The 23,196-nt window shown below is 36.3% G+C and overlaps 1 protein-coding gene across 1 annotated transcript in view; it reads left to right on the forward strand.

The window, feature by feature from the left end:
* The window catches only part of LOC140233747 (indoleamine 2,3-dioxygenase 2-like), a 33,909-nt gene extending 15,604 nt beyond the window's left edge, over window positions 1-18,305 (forward strand). Inside the window, exons 9-14 of the mRNA XM_072313848.1 lie at window positions 464-545; window positions 1,436-1,528; window positions 2,040-2,136; window positions 2,739-2,818; window positions 3,780-3,914; window positions 18,208-18,305. Of these exons, the coding sequence (XP_072169949.1) occupies window positions 464-545; window positions 1,436-1,528; window positions 2,040-2,136; window positions 2,739-2,818; window positions 3,780-3,914; window positions 18,208-18,305 (585 nt within the window). The remainder of the gene's footprint in view (window positions 1-463; window positions 546-1,435; window positions 1,529-2,039; window positions 2,137-2,738; window positions 2,819-3,779; window positions 3,915-18,207) is intronic.
* The last annotated feature ends 4,891 nt before the right edge of the window (window positions 18,306-23,196 follow it).

A 23,196-nucleotide genomic window follows, 5' to 3' on the forward strand; every position in this document is an offset into this window, starting at 1 on the left:
CTGTGTTTATCATATAACTCAACTCAGATTCCTTTATCTCAAATATGAAAAAGATATCATCATTTTGGAACACAAAGCTCTCTTTCGAGAATACTGGAGTTGCACGCTGTGATGTGGTGAGCCCGTGAACTTGGTGCATATCCACCAACAGGGCAAGCATGAAGCTTGACCGAAAGATTGGTCTGTATCTGGTCGTCGGGGAAATGTTCCGCGGAGACTGCGTCTGGCTTCACGGATCTCCTCCTTATTGTCTACGGAGGAGAGCGATAACGTCAAAAAGATAAAAGACTCCTCCGGACAGACGGATCTTTCTGTCTAGCATGAAGCATGACATGACAATTATTGGAAATAAAAAAAAAATAATCTTAGCTATGTTCATTTTGTATTTGTACCTGACTTTGTCAGAACAAACTTCGCTGAATCTGACCCATTCAAATACTTATATTTACATTTTGTTCCCTAGTTCACCGGTGGTAGTACTGCACAGAGTTCTACGCTACCGTGCCTAGATGCTGCATTTGGGGTTGAAAAGACACATTCAAAAGGTAGAAATTACAAATCCTAATATTCATAGGAATCCATTGTGATACAAATGCGACTGTAGCCTCCAATACATTGGCGAAAGTCAATGACAGTGACTTCCTGTTTAGCCCTGTGTGTTTATTCCTTGAGCAGGGCCGAATTTACAGACGTGACTGGAATGGAATTCATCGTTGACATTATTTTAGTCCACGGACATTTAAACAGAACGAAAATTGTCAACCATACGCATGGACGTTTCAGTGTACAATTATAACTGGAAGTCTGTTGATGTGTAACACAACGCGTCATGCTCATTTACGCAGTTGAAATTTATATAATCTATTGACTTTATACTTTTGTATACTTGTATACTTTAGTATACTTTTGTGATTTTCTTACAAGGTAATAAAAATGCGGATGAATGTAAATGAGCAATTTGTAAGATGCATTCAAATCAAACTTTATCCGAAAATAAAATTTGTATGTGAATTAAGTGAAAATAGTGAATTTAACGCATTAGTAAAGTTAAGGGAAATTTGACAACAATCTGCATTGGCACATGTTTCGAGTGAATTTTTTCTTCTACAAATGGCCACGCAGCGCGAGCATGACAGACGGATTGAATTCGAAAACGCTAATTATTGATTCAATTGCCCTTCAATATTGTAATAAAAAACGCAAAGGATTTGTAAAAGTGATCCTATAATTGAAAACTGCGTAAAATCACATAAGAATTAAGAATTTTTTTAGGTTGTACACAATGTTGCGCCCATCTACCCATGCATGTATCATGGTCTTTTCGACTCTTTGTACGTGTCCCGCAGTATGGAAACATTTTCGTCGAAAAGAATGTTTTAGTGAAATGATAAATTCAACTTAATGCAAAATTGATTCTTTGTTTCGAATCCATCAGTAGCCACCCTGAAGTCCTTCGAGCAGTATATGCCTAAACCACACCGAGATTTGATTGCTGCAATCTCAAAAGGCCCGTCTATTAAATCGTTCGGTAAGTGGTGGTAACGACTGGGTGAAACTGAAGAAATGAATCCCTAATTTAGTTTCCTAATTCATTGACCTAAGAAAGACATTAACTGAACTGAGATGTTGGTAATTTATGTTCTGGGTCTGATGATTGATTGCTTCATACGACTCAAACATTTGCACCTTGCAGAAGAGGGGTCGTAAGGAGTCAGAAATTTGGACTGCTTAGCATCTCCTTAATCGCTGTTGATATATTAGGGAAAAGGGATTAGAAAGATTTACACGGGAAAACATTCATCGTATGTATAAGTTATCAGTTAGGGTAATTCTCTGCTTAGACACAACAACCTGCTGGCAGTGCGTTGATTGGATGTAGGGTGTGTTGGAGACAGGGAGGGGATAGGCCGGGGGAGTGATGAGATACAGGAGACTTTTTTCTCGAAATGTTTTTGAAATCAAACTTCGAGCTTTTTGTTATCATCATCAGATTGTAAGAGTGCATTCACTCTGACGCCCTCTTTTTTCCTACCACGCAGTTCACTCCTGTGGGTCACCAGAAGCCGTTCGGTGCTTCAACGCCTGTCTCAGTGGCATGAGGGACTTCAGGAACGGGCACTTAAAGTTAGTTGGAAGGTATCTGCTCTCTTATTATTTCACATCATCTTCAATGGGGGAACTTACTGTAGAACTTCTGAACAGTCTTTAAAGTACAGGACCACTGCTCTCTAAAGTACCAAACCACAGCTATTCCTCGCCATTGAAACTAGTTCTGAACAATCTCACCTGCCGCGAATGTGTGTGAACATTATTGTTGTGAACAATGCTAGCGCCTGGTTTCAACCGAAGCTTTTAACTGTGACATCATCACTTTAATCATGGACCCTATGGGCCATGCTATGATGCTTTATATATACATGAAAAGTTGGAAAATTGCAATGATCATCATAAATTCGTGAGTTCGTCTCCTAACAGATGACACGTCCTTGTTTACGAAAGACACAAGAACATTTTTGGCAAAATGGACCTTTTAGAGCTTGCCTCAAGCGTCGAGTTTTAATGTGCTATCTCTCAGAGTATGCACCTCCCAGCAGAGTTGATATTTGCTCATCTGGGTTACATAAAGAATAGATAAACGTTGTTCATACTTTCTACATTTCCCTGTTTCCGATATGCATTTGCAGACACCAGTGCGTTTACATGACAGCATAATATTATTCACCTTCTTTGGGTTTCAGATATGTACTAGCGATGTCACGAAGAGACGATACGAACAATCAATTTTCCCAGCAGGCTGAGACGGGAACTGGTGGAACAGGTGAGAGAAAGACTAAAAAAAAAGAAGAAGAAGTAAAACATGACAATAAAACAAACACTCTAAAAAGACCCGAGTCAGAACTGACCCGGAACTGGGTCCGTTGGGGTCATACACCGTTCCGGGTCAGAAATGACTTGGAATTTGGTCATGAAGGCCCCGAATGGGGTCATCCTTACCCGATTCATGACTCTGAATGGGTAATATTTGACCACATTCCTTGTCATTTCTGACCCGGAACAGTGTATGACCCCAACGGACCCAGTTCCGGGTCAGTTCTGACTCGGATGTTTTAAGAGTGAACAATGAAAAAAAGCAGACAAACAAATTGCTTCAAGCTATAATCTACGTTGAAAACGTGATGATTCAGTATCTTATTTTGACTTAACTCTACTTGGTATTCTGGGTGCTGTCAAAAAATCAAGGAGAGGAATCTAACATACAGTCTAACTATAGGCAATACATGCACTATGATCCTTTGGTGGATCACTTTCATGTCAAGTCTTGTGTATCCAGTTACTTGATTCTCCTATGTGTTTGTGCACTGTAGTTAAAGGGATGGTAAAGTATTGGTGGAGATGAGAATTGGGCTTTCAACTTTTTGCGAGATAGCAAGAAAACACTTATGATCTTGCACAGAACATACCATTTTAAGAGGAATTCAAAGTTTATTTGATGAAAATCGGGTTTGGAATGACTGAAACATCCAAGAACAAAGTAAAACAAAGCGATTCTAATAAAGTATGGGTCCCACACTTTATCAGAATCGCTTTTTTTTTTTATATATCTTAGCCATTTCAAAACCAATTTTCATCAAATAAACGTTGAATTCCTCATAGAATTACATGCTCTTTCATATTTCATAAGAGGTTTCTCATTATCTCACCAAAAATGTTAGAAACCTTAAATTAGGTCTCAACCAAAACTGTACGATCCCTTTAAGATGTTTATGCAATTCTCGCAGGATTCCTCGATTTCCTGACTAGCCTACGAAATGCTACGATCCAGACTATGCTAGTAGGTGACCATGGGCTAATGGAAAAGGATGCGGTCTCCATGGAAACCATAGTGAAAGATAAACTGAACAAGCAGCTATGCAGTTGGTCTACATGGGTCATGAGACTCTCAATCTCCCTCTTGGTAGTCACGTTGGCTCTACTTGTAATTTAGTGGCAGTTTCAGCTGAAACAAACTTTAAATATATATAATTACAGTAATTACACAGTTAAAGGTCCAGTTAACCTTTGGGAGCAGTGATTTCAAAAATGTTCAAGATATCACATTAAGATGCATATGTGTAGGTCTGTTGTATCACAAAACATTCTACCATATAAAATGTTTGCAATAAAGCCTAAAATATAAAGAGATATTAGTACTTTTCTCAATAAACCATAACTGTACACTGTCTGGAAATATTTTTTATTATAACTATTGTTCAAGTTTTTTGTATTTAACAATACTTAACATCGATTATACGGATTCACATTTTTTACAGTGGTTGTTTCTATACCTAACTCACATTTTAGAACTATTTTAAAGCATTAATGCTGGGATTTTGTTTAATCTGCAAATGGTAAATTAAACCTTTGAATAATACGCCTTTTTTTTTTATTGAATATTTCACTTCGTATGTGCCGATTTTAGTAATGTCAGCGTCCTATCTTTGTGAGAGTGTAGTGTTGTATGTGTACTATTAATATGTGTAAGCGATTTTTATGAAGTCCATTGTACTCCAGTGTAGTGTTTTATCGTGTATTTGTACACAGGGCTCCCCAGTAAAGCAGTTGAGAAACCGAGGGGACAACCCTGTTTAAATATGACCGAATATATAGATAGATTGATAGATAAATAAATAAACAATGAAAAATCGTCCGACTTCCTAACATAGAAGCCTTTGTTACGTCATAAACCCTCTACTGCGTGGCGCGCCTATAGTCCTATAGCAGAAACTGAGTCACGCACTTTAGTGCGTGTATGAAAACCTAAACAACGCGCAGCTTGAACTCCCAAGTTCATTGACATAACCTGCCAAAATATCGAAAATCCTTCATAGAATCCATAAAATTTTCTGGATCACTACCAAAATTGAATCATCTGTTCCTTGTGTCATTCTCAATCTTTCCTGCAAGTTTCATCTAATCCGTTCCCATCTTCTTGAGTTATTTTGCACACGGACAAACAAACGGTAACGAAAAAATGACATAACCTCATTCCTTGGCGGAGATAATAAATGGACAAATAAATAAACAAATGAATGAATAAATAAATAAATAAATTAATTAATTAATCAATGAATTAATATATTGTCACAAATGTACACACAAGTAGTTATGTACATGTATCAAGGCTGTATGCATGGTTGTTTTAATGTGTATGTACACAGGGTGACCAGATTAATGGAGAACATTCTATATGATATAGATATAGTACATACAGGCTGACCAGAGCAGTGGAGAATTTTCCACGTGGTATACAATGTAGCTACAGTACATGTATGCACGTGACAGGAAATACATTATAGCTCACTCAATCTAGAATAATTTAACCCATTCCAGAATATTCTAGGAAGTGCTTACATATTTGGCTGAGTGAGGCACTGTCCCTGTGTAGCCCAATGTGATTTTGATTTGAATTTGATTTGAATTTGATTTGAATTTATTTCTGCTTAATTCCGTTACATCAGATATGATTATGTACATGTCATTTATGACAAACAGTATATCGACACATAGTTTTTAGTACAATTATACAAGACAAAAATACAAACAGCTTATGGAACTTAAACAGAACGGTCTCCAAAATAAGCCGAGGCTTGACGGTATGGAGACTATATATGCTTACCTACTCTGGATAGAATAGGGAATAGAGAAAGAGAGAAATAGGGAAGGGTAGGGGGAAGAGGGAAAGTTTCAGAGTGTATGTGTACCACTCCAACTACTTTACAATAATAGTAATGATGATAAATACAATATGTTAATGATATTAAAGTTTACACGTTCAGTTGCCTTTGCCGGAGTAATGACATAATATGCACTATGAAAATAATAATGTGTGAATACAAAGTATCCTATACATATTGTTATCTGATATGGAATGAAATATATCGTGCTTATTTTATGTACGCAGTAATGGTAAGGCACATCGTACACATACATATACATGCTCATATAATATACATGATGTACCTATACTATACATACATATGAAGAGTTTGTTTGCAAAAACCGATAAGTCCACATTTGTCAAATGGAGATATTTGAGATTAAAGGTCAAGAAAAATAAAGAGAATAATAAGAAAATGTTTGCTTCTTTTGACCATAACTTCAAAAATATACCTTTATATGTAGTGACCAATATATCATTTTAAAGGTATTATTTTATACTTTATGACAGAGACCGTACTTCCAAATCTTCAAAAATGGACTTATCGGTTTTTGCAAACAAACTCTTCATATATATTCATATTCATAATATGGACAGATAAATGAATCGATATATGTATGCACACATACATGCATCATGTACCACGTACATTTTCATATACATTTTGATTATAATACAGTAAAGGAATCAGAATGTTATCCTGGGGAATACTGCTTAAGGAGGTGAAGTTTTACAGCCACCTTAAAGGAATACATAGTGGTCATGTTTTTAATTTCGATGGGAAGGGAATTCCAAGTGTCAGGGCCGGAGTGTCTGATAGAATGATGCGCGAGTGCAGTTTTGGGGTTAAATAAATGTAAATTTGTGGATTGTCTAGTTGGATAAGAGTGAATCTCTGAATTTGACCGAAATATTCTGTTGAATATTGGAGGCAAGAGGTTTGACTTGAGACAAAACATAAATACAGCTTTTTGGAGAAAATTTATGTCATTTATCTTAAGGGATTTCAGCTGGAAAAACAATGGGTCGGTGTGATCTCGAGAGCGTGCTCGACTGCAATTGCTCGACTGCAACTCGAATTGCTTTTTTCTGTAGAAGAAGTATACGGTCTGTGTTACATTTGTGGGTTGCCCAGATAATGTTGCAATACGATATACGTATATCGTAAGATTAAGGCATTATACAGGGTAAACAATACACGAGTTGATAAAAAATACTGAAGCTTAGTTAACAGGCCAACGTTTCGGGATATAGGCAAAATGATGTGTTTTACATGATCATCCCATTTTAGGTTTTCATTTATATACACACCGAGAAATTTATTAGATATTTTCCTTTCAAGAGATATACCATTAATACTGTCACAAAATGTACACACAAGTAGTTATGTACATGTTTAATGTATCAAGGCTGTATGCATGGTTGTTTAATGTGTATGTACACGGGGTGACCAGATTAATGGAGAACATTCTATATGATATAGATATAGTACATACAGGCTGACCAGATCAGTGGAGAATTTTCTACATGGTATAAAATGTAGCTACAGTACATGTATGCATGTGACAGGAAATACATTATAGCTCACTCAATCTAGAATGATTTAACCCATTCCAGAAAATTCTAGGAAGTGCTGGCTGAGTGAGGCACTGCCCTTGTAACCCAATGTGATTGGTAGTTAATTTTGGCAATGATGTTATGCACATATTAGGCAGTGAGTCATCCAGGATTCCTGGAATTTGGACTTGCTAGTATGTTCAGGTATGTGGCCCCAGGTTGGAGAAAATTACATAATGTACTAGAAAGGGGTGAATGGATAGTATATAAGCAGGAGAAATTCTGAGGTAGGCAGAGTACCCAACACCTCTGCTCTGAGAGTTACGTCACTTCTGGCTCTGAAGCGACTTGTTATAGTCAGTCCTGTGTTACCTGCTGACCTGCTATACAAACTGTGTTTGTGGAGATAAGGCCTGGGAGACATTTTGCCTGCAGAGAATTAATTTGCCTACATTGGAGATAGACTCCATATTTTAGTGTCAACGGACATTGTTACGGCAAAGCTGTGACAGGCTGGATTCCTTGCTGGACATTATAAAGTGAATCATCATTCAACGCATCAACTGGACGTGGTCGTCATAACATTTGGATTCTGCCCGTTTCCTGTGGATTCTGCACGTTTCGCTGTGGACGTATATCCTGGATTTTTACCCCGGATTAATAACGTGGATTAACGCAACCTGTGCCTCTGGAGTTACGTCGGAGGAATCATTCATCGGCACGTCAAGGATTATTCATTTGTGCACCGAACATCGCATTTGGACCTTTTCAATTAAAGGATTACTTGATTTCAGATACGTGTAAGTGAATCCACTACTGATTTATGATTGTTTTATTGATCATTATTGTACTGATGTGAAAACCGATTACGAGTCTGTACTCACAATATCACTGTTAATAAACCGCCTGAACATTAGTTGATTGTTTCTTTTGTGCGATCATTCTCAGAGTGATTTTGGTCGTAACAATACACAATTCATATTCTGGGAGATCAGCTTTATTACATTTAAAATGAATGAAATTAGTTTTGCTTAAATTAAGTGCCAGTATATTACTTTTAAACCATGTAGATAATTTCGGTAATTCATTGTTCAAAGTAGCAACTACCTGGTTTAGGTCAGTATGTGAGTAAAACACATTTGTATCATCAGCAAATAATATATACTGCAATACAGATGATGCGTTTGAAATATCATTAATGTAGATTAAAAACAATAACGGCCCTAAGATTGAACCCTGGGGAACTCCACATGTTACAGGTAATGTATTGGAGGATACTGAATCAAAGGAAACAAATTGTTTTCTACATGACAAATAGTTTTCAAACCAGCGAAAGTGCAATACCCCGAACCCCATAATGTCGTAGCTTATATAATAATATTTTGTGGTCAAGAGTATCGAATGCCTTGCTCAGATCCATAAATATACCAATTACATGTTTGCTATCTGCCAAGGCACTCGATACTCTATCAAATAACTGCATTAGCGCGTGATCAGTAGAATGATTGGTTCGGAAACCGAATTGATCAGGATTGAAGAAATCATTCTGACACAAAAATCCACACAACTTATTATATACAATTCTCTCGAGTATTTTGGAGAAACTAGAGAGAATGGAAATGGGACGGTAATTAGTTACACACGTGGGATCATCTTTTTTATAAATCGGTATTACTTTAGCAATTTTGAAGGAACTTGGAAAAATACCAGAAGAAAGAGATAGATTAAAAATATGGACTAAGGGAGACAAAATACTACCTATTATCTGCTTAAGTAAATTAGTGCTGATTTCATCATGACTGACAGAATAACTATTTTTAAAAGCACGAACGATTCTTAATATTTCAATAAAATCAGTTGGGTTTAGGAATAAGGATGAATCTATTGGTTGTGGCAGAAAATCTGCGAAATCACAATTACTCTTATCGATTTTAGAGCCCTGTTGTGGACCAATATGCACAAAATATTCATTAAAGGGGCATTCCGGACGATTTTTCATAATTTCACATCGTGCAGTACATAAATCGACAGCTCCGTGTATAGATTCGTGGCATTTATTGTGGTCCTTGAGCAGAGAAACCAATGAATTCAAAATCTTAAACAAATTACACTGAACAGTGTTGATGACATCGGAGCCTCATATATTTCAGAAATGTAGCAGTGTAATTCCATTACAATACCACATGCTCAACAAGTTCACCTGTGAAAAATCTATGCATGGTTTCTTCTTTTGTTCTGCTTCCTTGAGCCCCAACTCCTATATTCTTATGGTGAGGCTGCCATGTCATCATCCTTGTTCATTGCAATTTGTTATGAATTTTGAAAACATTCTCATTCCTCATCCCAATCACTATGAATTCTGAAACTCTGTACTCAGTTTAACTAATTTATAGTTGTTCAAATGTAAAAGTCTGAAAATCATCCGGAGGTCCCCTTTAAACATATTACTCATATCTACCGGATTACTTAAGGTATTACCATCTTTATAAAATACTTGAGAATCAGATGATGATTTACTCCTATTAAGAATTTCATTGATTATTTTCCATATAGTTGAACTTTTACCTTGAGCATTATCTATCTTTTTAGAAAAATACATTTGTTTGGACTGTTTAATAATGCTCGTTAATCTATTTCGATATGTCTTATAATTGGAAACATTTTCAGGGCTAGCTTGATGAAGACTTATTTTGTACAAAATATTTCTTTTATTTATAGAATTCAAAATTCCTCTTGTTATCCAAGGTTTTATAGGTTTATTACGTTTTCTCCCTGCCTTGGTCTTAGGTATACTAATGTTGAAATACATCTCAAATTTAGCCCAGAATAACTGATATGCTCTTTCGGTATCGTCACAGGTTAAAACATCTTCCCAATCTTCATTCTGCAAATTTTCATTTAACCTAGCTACATTTTCAGTGGTTAATTTACGAACAGAAAATGTTTGTCCATTTCTACGAGGAGGAGGGGAATCAATCATTACAAAGACAGGGATATGATCTGAGATTTCAGAATATACAAGACCTGAATGAATATGACAATTGTGTACATTGATAAATATATTGTCTATAAGGGTAGACGAATTACCTACAATTCTTGTAGGTTTGTCCATAACGGGAAAACAGGCGTTTGAGTATACTACACTTTTGAATTGATTGACATTGTTGTTATCCTGTTGCAGCTCTACATTAAAATCTCCCATTAAACATATAATTTTACTTTCTCTATTCAGATTATGTAATATATCATCAAAATCTTCTAAAAAAACTGTCAATACAATTATTAGGGGGGCGATATATATTACATTCAATTAAGTTTTTACTGTTGACCATGTCTATTTCTATACATAATAATTCTGCGGAATTATGAACAAATGAAAGGTCATTTCTGACCTTATAGGACAGAGACTTACATATATAAAAAGCAATACCACCACCACGACCGTCCTGTCTGTCACTGCGAACAAAATGATAATTAGGAATATTATATGTCTGGAGATCTGGTGTTTAACCAAGTTTCAGTGATTCCAACTACTGAGAAAGAAAAGGACATATTTGTCAACAGATGAGTGACATTATCAAAGTTCTTACTTAAACTCCGGGCATTACAATGCAATAAACCAAATTTGTCAGGAACATTTACAAAAGTACGATTGAATGCATCCGGCAAATAATACTTACAATTTATGAGTGGTTGCACATTATTATCTAAGTCAGGTATCATTGTAAAGATAGGTTCTGAAGTGTTAATGGCAAAGATATAAAAAGCAGTTTTAGTACATGAGGCAAATCATCAGTATACTGATGTAGTAGTACATGTATATAATTATTATGGGGAGTTTTGACAATGTTAGGCAAAGAATTATAGTTATGATTGGTAGTCAATTTTGGCAATGATGTTATGCACATAGTTAGGCAGTGAGTCATCCAGGATTCCTGGAATTTGGACTTGCTAGTATGTTCAGGTATGTGGCCCCAGGTTGGAGAAAATTACAGAATGTACTAGAAAGGGGTGAATGGATAGTATATAAGCTGGAGAAATTCTGCAGTAGGCAGAGTACCTAACACCACTGCTCTGAGAGTTACGTCACTTCTGGCTCTGAAGCGACTTGTTATAGTCAGTCCTGTGTTACCTGCTGACCTGCTATACAAACTGTGTTTGTGGAGATAAGGCCTGGGAGACATTTTGCCTGCAGAGAATTAATTTGCCTACATTGGAGATAGACTCCATATTTTAGTGTCAACGGACATTATTACGGCAAAGCTGTGACGGGCTGGATTCTTTGCTGGACATTATAAAGTGAATCATCATTCAACGTATCAACTGGACGTGGTCGTCATAAACATTTGGATTCTGCACGTTTCGCCGTAGACATATTTCGTGGACTTTACCCCGAATTTATGCCGTGGATTAATGCAACCTGTGCCTTTGGATTAACGTCGGAGGAATCAGTCGTCGGTGCATCAAGGATCATTCATCTGTGCATCGAATATCGTATCTGGTCACTTCAAGGACTATGTGACTGAATTGGCTGTAATGCATGTAAGTGATTCCATTACCGACTTATAATTGTGGTATAGATCATTATTGTACTGATGTGAAAACCGATTACGAGTCTGTACCCAAAATATCACTGTTAATAAACCGCCTGAACATTAGTTGATTGTTTCTTTTGTGCGTTCATTCTCAGAGTGATTTTGGTCGTAACAATTTGTACTACCATTGTTGCAAGTTCAGAGTTACATCTCGATTACTATGCATATTCAATTATTACCATGAATCAAATATTAAAGCAAAGAACATGGGACTCCTCTGGGATTCAAACACATGGGTTCACTCCCTTTAGAATTCCATCTTCCTTGTTCATTTATTTTCATTTATGCTATTTTATAGTTTTTTTCTGTACCCGTACATATCAGAAGCAATTATCATAATGTTTGAAATACCAGAATATTAAACGCTTGCTAGTATATTTTGTTTGATACACAATACAAACTGTTACATTAATTATTACCGTTTTTAAAACGGTGTGTTTGTTTCTGGATGTATGTTAGTCAATTTTGATTTTTTTTTGTTAGCTTGCTTTTGTTTTTTGCCATCACGTTGATATTAAATGTCAGTGTCTCCGATCTATCGCTACAGTATAATAATTCTTACGTTATTCAACTTCTTTTTTTTTCATAGCATTTCTTCTGCCTGTACAGAACAGATTTGACTATAATATGCATATACTTGTATTTATTTTTGACATGGAGGAGAACATATACTAACTACGGTTTTGTTGTTGTTGCTTTGTTTTGTTTGTTTGTTTTTCTTTTCCATTATGTTCAATGGTATTCTTTAGTTAAGATATAATACAGAGTTACATAATTATTTCTTACACTATGTTTGAATTAGGTAGTGTATGAACAGTTGCAGGTACAGTGTAGTCTTGTTGTTTTTGGATGTGCCGGGTGTGGGTGATTTCAGGAAATCTTGAAGTTGACTTTGGTTCAGCTATTGTTTGTGGTGTATTATTCCATTAACCACATCAACTGCTGGAAGATGTTAAAGGTAGGGGAGACCTTTTACAGACCTCTCAAAATGCAGCAAAACATTAGATATGAACCTCAGGGGACTTGTTTAGGCCACTGCTGAGAAATTTGGAAGTCAACAGTTATCTACAATTTGAATAATGCACAAAACTCAACTACTCAGTAGTTCTGTGTGTCAGCCACACTTAAGCCTTTTTGTTGCAGTCTTCTGTATTTTTTTTTATCTATGAACACAAATCTAAAAGTATAAGAGCTGATGTAATAGCATAATAGAGTGTGTGGCAAGAATGTACATAGAAATGTTTGTAAGTTTTGATGAACTTTCTTCACAAAATATACATGATGGACACACATGCAGTGCATGGGTCTGCAAAGGTAGCCTAGCAATGTACTGGAATTTACGGTGAGCCCCGAAAAATATTCAATTCAAAATCTAACGGTCAATAAAAATGTACTAAATGTTACCTTCCACTTTCAATACTTTATGGGAGTTTCTAAAATGATACTCTCTTCAACATGCCACTGTATTTATACAACTCTTCATTTAAGGCATGCAAATGGGATTCCCTACCTTTAAGATCAACCGTGTTAATTGTAAAAATGATGAAAAAACAACAAAGTGCATAGATGTATTAACCTTTAAAAGATCTTGCAAAAGAATCTCTTTGAAACTTTTCTTGCAAGAGTACCTTAATCCTAAAAAATAATTCATATAATAGTCAACCATCTGCAGATCTGCAAAATGTTTATTTGCTACCTGCGGTGTTGATTCTTAAACATACGAAGAATTCCTTTGGAAATACAGAATTGTGAGAAATTAAAACGAAACGAGACCGACACCCACGAGTCATACAGCCCACTAGTCATAGAGCTCACGAGTCATACAGCCCATGAGTTATACAGCTCACGAGTTATACAGCCCACGAGTTCGACACTAAGCTAACAAGGCCCACGAGACCGACGCATTAAGCACCGTGTTGTATCTGTCGAACTCGGGGGCTGTTTTTACCTATAGTGTCGAACTCATGGGCTGTATGACTCGTGTAATACCATTCCAGCTTGGTCATTCCCATTTTGCCCCGGACGGGTGAAATGGCATGGTGTTTATATATATATATATATATATATATATATATATATATATATATATATACATATGAAGAGTTTGTTTGCAAAAACCGATAAGTCCATATTTGTCAAATGGAGATATTTGCGATTAAAGGTCAAGAAAAATAAAGAGAATAATAAGAAAATTTTTGCTTCTTTTGACCATAACTTCAAAAATATACCTTTATATGTAGTGACCAATATATCATTCAAAAGGTATTATTTTGTACTTTATGACAGAAACCGTACTTCAAAATCTTCAAAAATGGACTTATCGGATTTTGCAAACAAACTCTTCATATATATTATGTTTTCTCGAATTTCAGGCACCTTTTTTTCCTTTAGTTATGCTCTAAAACGATGAAAGAAAAAAAACAATTAAAAGTGGTAATTAAGCTTGTTTTATGATGAATCCCAAATATCTGGACCGCAATATCTGATAAATGTTTAAAGCGCAGATTGTTTTCTTTTCTTTCCTGTTATTGTTATTGTTACTGTTGTTGTTGTTGTTGTTTTTGCTGTTTTCATTATTGTGTGGTATGTGTGTGTGTGTGTTTGTGTGTGTTTAAATGACAGGCGATTGTGTGGCTGGTTTCATAACAGTATATATTTGTCACGTACTTGAATTATGATGAAATATATTGCAAAGAACAAGTTGATCGTGGGTATAAGGTCGAATATAATGCGCCAGTCTGGCGGGCGTCAATATATCGTGAACTTTGTCATGTTTGGTGATCTGTCAGTATGACCCAGATGTCAAACCATTATTCCTCAGAGTGCGTAGTATAGGGCCCCTTTTTGAAGGAGGAACAAATGATATATATGTGACCGTGCATCACAAAACAAACAAAAAATCGCACCCCTTGGTTTTACGTAAGGACTCCAAAAAAAAGGTAAAATGGTTCAGTTTAGTCAATCTCGAGTTGTTCATATTTTCTGAAAGAGCTGTCTTCTACATTATTCTTCAGTTTGGGATCTTAACATGAATGGGAAAGTGTGATTTTAGCAGTTTTTCTACAACCCCTTTTTTTCGGGGAAGAGTAGAATGATCAGGTATGTCTAAGAGGCCACTTTTCGTGTCTTGAAATCCTTTGCACACTCTTCACTTTCAAGTCTAATAACTTTTGAAAGGATGACGCTACTGCTTTGAAAGATAGCATATCATGGGCAGAGTGTATTAATAGAACATGCTCCTTCATTGTTGTTGCTCTGGTGGTTTACATCCTGTGTGTTGTCCCCTTCATGGCACAGATAGCAAGGTTGGTAAAGATTAAGCGCTTGGATAGATAGTGTACTTCAGAGCCTCTTTTCTCATTTCACACTTTTCCAGAGTGTGTGCATTCTTTCCAGTATTTAAGTAGGTTAGGGGAGGCCATTTGAATTGAGTTATACATCATTTTAAAGCTTAGAGTCTGCTCTTTCAGAATCTGCACTTAACTAAAAATCCATGCATCTGGCGACTTTTTGTTTGTTTTGTGGTGCAGGGTCACAAATATAACCTTGGCAGGATTGTGTTTGTGTGTGTGTGTGTGTGTGTGTGTGTGTGTGTGTTTAAATGACAACACACAAGTAGTGACTGCGTGACTGGTTTAATAACAGTATATAGTTGGATTATGGTAAAAAAAAAAGAAGATATTGCAAAGAACAAGTTGACCGCGGGTGAGGTCAACATAATGCCCCAGTCTGGAGGGCGTGAATATATTTTGAACTTTGTCATGGTTTGATGATCTGACTGTACGGCCTAGACGTCAAACCATTATTCCTCAGAGTGCGTCAGCATGGTCAGGGCCCCTTTTTGAAGGAAGAACAAACAATATACCTTGATATGAATTATGCGAAACTGTGACGCTTGTTCCTTGCACTTTTCATCTTGTTTTGGTTCGTAAATATTCACTTGCCAATACCAACCGCTGACAACGGCTGAGTTATTCATTTATGACATTCAATACGCATTTTCATCATTTCGTTTGACTCCTGTGAAAATTCCGAGAGGGATTTATTCAAGAATAGGAAGGTTATCTCTTTCACCTCCCTTGCAAGAGTAAACAATGCAGTGAAATCTTTAGAAACCTGTTGAAAGAATTTGCACTATGCAAATATCATTTCAGGGTATTGCCACTGAACTCTGAGAAAGCGTAACCCACTACACACACAAAAAAAAAAATATTGTGTCAGAATGTACTCGACACTGACTGGCAAGAGACATATTTTCTGGTATCTCGTGAAGAGCTTTTAATCTATTTTTCCGAAGGCATCGACTCTCCGAGAGACTGATCCTAAAATGCAGAAACTTGTGGTCCTGTGTTTGGTTCTCCTGGTCGTTGGTTCTCTGTTCGTTGAGGACACCGGTAAGGAATTTCCCCTCTCAAAACATGCTTGGCATTCATTCAGCATCTCTCGATAAAATTATTTCACCAGTCATAATAAAGTTCCATCGGGTAATGGTAACCTCTTTAGCACAAACCACCAGGAACTGGAAAACGTTGTGGATAATTATTCCAAAAAATTTCACACCTTGCAGGATTCGATCATACGTGTTTAAAAAGTCCAGAGGCTTAATCACATTATTGTATCGTGTTCTCTCTCGCCAGTTCAAATGCAAATCAAATCAATATACCGAACCGCGAACGCATTTATCAAACGAAGAAGCGCTTTCGCGTCTTCCTCATTGTTGCATGTGTTATCTTATACACGTATGTCCCTTATATATGTCTTTTTTTAATTGGCCACATATGCTCTTTTCGCCATTCATACTGCATAATGCAATCACGTGACAGTTACCTGTTAGATAAAAAAAAGACAAATCTAATATCAGACTCATATTTACCTGGTATTATATAACCTTCATCTGCCTAAGATTAAGTGTCAGTACTTCCAGTATATAGGAACACAGCTCTGTCCCACGAATCTAATGAGTTTTCCTGTTCAAATGACTTCAAGGTGAAATTGAAGTTACATGTAAAGTCTTCCTACTTGAGTAAGAAAAGTGATACGTTTGGAAAAAATTACTATGAAGAAACGCGGACAAGAGTTCTGTGGATTCCACCATTTGAATATGATTGATTTTAGCGAGACGATTTGAAAATTATTCAAAGCGACTATTACGGTTGGTTATTTAGGTGGCGAATATTGTAGTTCATGTTTGTATAATCACGGAGATGTAGAAAATCCTGCGAGCCCTAATCGTCGTGCGCATGGCAGATTGTCGTTAGCGCGCTTCCGTGCGCATGGCAGATTGTTGTTAGAGCACTTCCGTGCGCATGGCAGAATGTTGTTCACCCTACGCGCACTCCCATACCCTAACGACAATCTGCCATGCGCACTCCCACGCTGTAACGACAATCTGCCAGGCGCAGGGGAGTGCGCTAACGACAATCTGCCATGCGCACGACGTAATATCCTTAATTCGTAAAGTTTTCGATCTACTTTGCGGTTTGAATAAACAAGATCATCATATTTATTTCTCTTTTGAAACTTTTTTTTTCCCGTTTTGTCTCTTGCGATTCATCCGATTTCTTTTATCTCTGAATTTGAAAATTGATATTAAGAACCTTGATCTAATTTTGCAACCAAGACGACATAATGGTATTACTGTAATATCCATAAGCATAAATGATAGCCCACATAGGAATCGCTATATAGCTTTATTAGTCTTTATTCAAAGTTAGTCACATTATGTATAGAAATGATAAACTTTCCTTTTCACTCGTCTCAACAGATGCCATGCACAGTCGTCGCCGTCACTTTGTACCAGCTGACTCAAAAGGTCCGTCTCCATTTCGTCCTTTTATATTTTTCGAGTAGATTAATCTTTGATATTTCACTATCACAATCCTGTGATTCTGACCAGAGGATGATGTAGAAAAGCATAGAGAAGAATAATGTTGTCGGGTGAGTCGAGAGTGACTCCAGTGCACGTAGATGTAATGTGCTGGACAATTTTAGCAATGAAATGGTATTGTCGAGTATCCGCAGGTTCTGCAGAATCCTGAATACAAATTAAAAGGATCAGACCGTAAATTGTTTGTCTTTACACTTTCCGACGATTGAGAACTAAAGAACACATTACTGATTTGTAAATGTAATGGTAAAATGCGGTGAATGCAATTCAAAATGATTTCGATTAAACTTCAACTATGTGCCGTCGAACATCGCGAAAAATTGTGAATATATGTATATAACATCTCCTACACTATAGTATGGCGTCGCGACGCTACACTTCTCTCCCTTACTTACCTTTCATCTTCCGAAAGTTATGACTGTGCTACTTCCTAACGAGAGGAATGTTTCGGCTTTAAATTGACTATACAGGTGACTTTCAGAGAGCTGAGGCGAAAGTTGCCGATGTCGAAGCGGTGCCACATGGCGCAAATCTCAACCAGAAGTTGAACGGTGACTGGTTGGACTGACGAAAACGTATTCTATGCTGCAGATGTGGAGAAGTAAATATCTTCGTGTCTGCCACCGGATGGATGGAAGTGGAAGTCACATGTTACACCATTATTCTTCTTAGGTGGTCAAGTTTAGTTGGTTATCAACTTTGCCTGTAAATATGCCAGTTACAGCAACAACAACAACAAATAAAAAAGGGTCATCACATAGAAGTATCTATTCCTTATACCTGTTTTTTTTTTTTTTCATCACATAGTAGTGAAATGGTTTGTTCGGAATAATAAAACAATAAACAAAATTGTAAGATTTTGACCATCAATATAAACAAAGATATCATGAAGTGTTTATTATTCAGCAACCATAAATAAAGAACATAGCATTGCTTGATGCAAAGAATCCCTAAAAATAATGTTTGAACGAAGGACAGTATGTTATCAGTGCTCCGACAGGGTTTATTGCCACTTTTGGTCTAATATCAGATGGTCTAGTTCCCAGTTTGTCTAACACCACTACGGCTAAACTCATTTGGTCTACTATCAATTTCGTCTAATGCCCATTTGATGGAATCCTCGTTTGGTCTAATGTCCAGTTTGGCAAATTATCATTTCGTCTCATGACCAGATGGTCTAGTTGCAATTCTGACTCCCTGGATTTCTTTCCATTTTGTCTAATAAACTGCAAGTATTAGACGAAATGGGCACATCCAATCTGGAAGTAGAGCAACTTGTAATGAGGCTAAGTGACAATTGGACTAAATGGTAATGAGACGAACTGGTTGTAGACAATTCGGGATTAGACCATGTGCGTTGAGACTAAATGGCTATTAGACGAACAGGGAGTAGACCAAGTGATAGATCACCCTCCAACAGTGCAACAAAACTGCGAAATCTTGAGTTTCATTCGGTTGTACGATCCCGTACGTATACTCTTTTCTTTTTGACCTGCTATAGGATGTTAGTATGTCACCATTATGTCTTGACACCACAAGTACAGCAACTCTTGATAGTCTTACAAAGTTTATTCGTATTGGTTTTTTCTCCTCTGTATGAACAGTTCAGGAGCCAATAGAGCTTTATACCTGATCATGCAACTGTAAATTCACCGAATAACGGACTTTCAGAACATGGGTTCTATTTTTCATGTAACACACTGACGAAAGAGAAAGTGACAATGAGGAACCGAAAGGATTAGGATGGCTTCTTTTAATCAAAGTGTTTTGTTTTAATCAGTGTTTGTTGTGCTCCACACATGTTCAAAAACCGGCGGTGTTTACGTACTACATGCTCTGTTACGAATAATAATTATTGTTCACCCTGTTAATGGTTGTTATTCAGTAATATTCGCTTCTTATCAAAACCATTGATAAAAGATTTTCACGTGGAAAAGTTCCCATAGGGCTTCATGTTTATAAGTCATTTATCCAGTTTATACTTATTGCTTATGCTAAATTCTTAGAATGATTGAATTCTTTAGAAAGTTTTTCACTTTTTTCTTTGTTAATATTCTCTTAAGTATATACCTGATGAACATAATTGCATCTGGAACTAAATTTTTGTCTTACGTATACACGCTAACCAATGTCACTATACATCGTCTCAAATAAAACGAAACATGATTTTCCCATGATCCTGCCTTAGCTGTCTATGCAGCAAATTATCTTCATTTTTTTTTTCGATTCGTACTACATCTTATTATCTTGTATGCCTGTGCTACAGATAAAAGAAATTGCATTAAGAGAGCAAAGGGCAACTCTTTTTTTGTGATTTGTTCTATTTTGTACTGATAAACTTTAAGAAAATGTGGTTATCGATGTCCTATTAAAGTTGGAACAAAAATATCTCTGAACATATATATCATATAAAAAGTTATTACATGGAGAATTTAGCATCATGTGAGTGTGTGTGTGCGTGTGTGCGTGTGTGTATGTATGTATATATTCATTAATCTATGTAAACCATTTCGTTTCATCCCCTTTGCTCTGTAATGAAAATTGTAAACGAATGATATCGACAGTCTTCGACTTTGATAGAAAGGCAGAACCAAACCGTTTAAAAGCTGCATGTAAAATAGGTGATGACCATAAAATCCAAGGAAACAACAAAAACAAACCAATCGTAATGATTACATGTAAGGGAATTGACATTCAAATAATTTTTCTCATTACTTGCCTGAATCATTTCTTTTTGAACTACAATATATAGAAACAAATAGACAAACACCCTACACACAAAAAACATACACATGACTGAAACAACCATGTTTACTATATGTCATTGTGTTTGAGTTTGTGTGTGTGTGTGTGTGTGTGTGTGTGTGTGTGTAGAGGTGAGGGGGGGGGGGGCTTGTTGCCTTTAGTTTACTAACTTGCTAACAATAGTGCTTTTGTAATATAATGCAAATGACACGTTTATAACAAGAATCTACGACTAGAGAACAGCTGCAGTAGTGGAAAAAAAAATGAGCAATTGGACGAATATATTTCACAAGAACTGTGCTAAGTATAAAAGATATACACAGACATGAGCAAAAGAAGATATAGCATTTAGACGTCATGTAGTACTTGAAATCATGAAATCACCATGCGTTGGAATAACGGAAGATTGCATAGGCTTTGCCATGCTTAATAGGATGATTCAAATGTTCTCAATCTTTTGATTAAACAAAAAAAAAAGAAACATAATTGTTGTAAATGACTGTATAATAGAAGTTGTCGTACTCAGATTTGAATCACCTTTTCGACAACGGCAATTCATGGGCAGAGTGGTGACGGGTCGTGTATACATACATATATATATATATATATATACTAGCAGCACCCGTGGAAATCCACGGGTCTGAGGGGTTTTATTTTTTTTTTTTCTTCTCATAGATACGATTTTGCACATTTTTATTGATGAAATAAAAATAATTTTTTTTCTCATTCTTTCGTTACTTGTGCTCGATCTCTTCTATACCCATGACCACCACCCCCCACCACACACACACACACACACACACACATTTCCACACCCGCAGAACAAAAAAAAAAACCAACAACAAAACAAACAAAAAACAGAACCAAACCAAAAAACAAACATTCAGGGAAAAATTACCAAAAAACGCTTTTGAGATTCTCCGGAAGTTCTGCCCACAGATTCTTCCGTCGGAATGGGGAGATACTATTGACACTATGACTTTGATATTAATTATACCCCTTGCTCTTGCATCCATGCAGGCACCCGAGGGAATCCACGGCTGGTCTTAAGGCCTAGCATTTTTTTTTTTCAGTCCTATTTCTTTTCCCACGTTATGAGAGAAAAATAAAATATTTTTGATCGTCTTGAATTGCTCCTTCCTTGTTGTTTTTAATCACCAAAACTTGGTTTGATAGAGTATAGAACCATCCGTTTATCTGCTTCAGACTATACATCATCATTATTATTATCATTTTATTATTCTCAATAAGCCCCTATTGTTATATTGCTATTATAATTATCATTGTTATTTGGGGAGGGGGATCATAGTCATTAGGTTTTATAAGTATTAGGCACCTGTGGGAATCCCCGGGTCTCAGGGCTTCGTATTTTTCCTTTAATATTTCTTCAACCACGTTATGAGAGAAGAAATACACATAGAATATTTTCGTCTTCATTTGCTCCCTCATTTCTGTTTCCATAATCAAAACTTGGTTTGATGGATCTAGAACCACCCGTTTATCTCATTGATACTTTTCATTGTTTTTATTATCGTAATAAATAGCATTATGAATATTATTATTATCATTATTATTATTGCTATTGTTATTGTTATTTTGTGGGAGGGGAGATCATAGTCATTCGGTTTTATTATTTTATATTATTCATTGACATGGGGATGAATCAAGGGAATTAAGGAAAAAAGTTAATCGGTCAAGGATAGTGAATATCTTTTTTTCCGTCATGTCAAGGTTTCTCTACGACTGATAGACGTTTCAAATAGTTTCATTATCATTGCTATTTCATTTTAAACATCAAAACAATCCAGTACTTGTTTGTGTCTCTTCCGCCCACTCTTAAGTTATGGATCATAGCACCCCCTCCCCATTCATTTGCATTGGCCTATTGTATTATTATCATTATTTCAGTGTATTATTGTTATTGTTATTATCATTATTATTACTAACATTATTATTATTTAGGGGAGAGGAGAGAGTAGAGTCATAATATAGGGATGATCAACCAAGGGAGGCGGAAATGTTAATTTGTTAAGAATTGTAAAAATCTGTTTCCCCCATTTTCCTGCTCTTGACAAAAAGCATTTCTGAAGACAGTCGTGCGCAAACTGTCCAAAACTGCTTCCCCGCACTAACATAGGTAATCTTGTGCTGAGTAGGACTACTTCATATATAGACCCCTAGTGTTTTTGTTACAATTGTGCTGAGAGAAATAAAATATTTTTGTCTTCGTTTGCTCTCTTCTTTTTGTTTTTATCACCAAACCTTGGTTTGATGGATCATAGAACCACCCGTTTATCTGCTTCAGACTGTACATTTTCAGCATTATTGTTATTATTAGTATTATAACTATCACTATTATTATTATTATTATTATATTATCATTATAATCATCATTGTTAGATTTGGGGAGGGGGAGATCATAGTCATTAGGATTAATAAGCAGGCACCCGTGGGAATCCATGGGTCTCAGGGCCTCGTATTTTTTCTTTAATATTTCTTTTCCCACGTTATGGGAGAAAGAAGAATATTTTTGTCGTCACTTGCTCCCTCTTTTTTTATTTTTATCACCAAAACTTGGCTTGAGGCACCATAGAACCACCCATTTGATGTCCACTTGTAACTTCAAAAATTGGCGGTCAGCAAAGCGAGGGTTTCCCCCGCGTCCGCTCGTCTCATGAATATTCATGTTTACCAACAGCCATGCAGTAAACGAA

The sequence above is a fragment of the Diadema setosum genome, chromosome 10 (assembly GCF_964275005.1).
Source record: "Diadema setosum chromosome 10, eeDiaSeto1, whole genome shotgun sequence".
Classification (NCBI taxonomy): domain Eukaryota; kingdom Metazoa; phylum Echinodermata; class Echinoidea; order Diadematoida; family Diadematidae; genus Diadema; species Diadema setosum.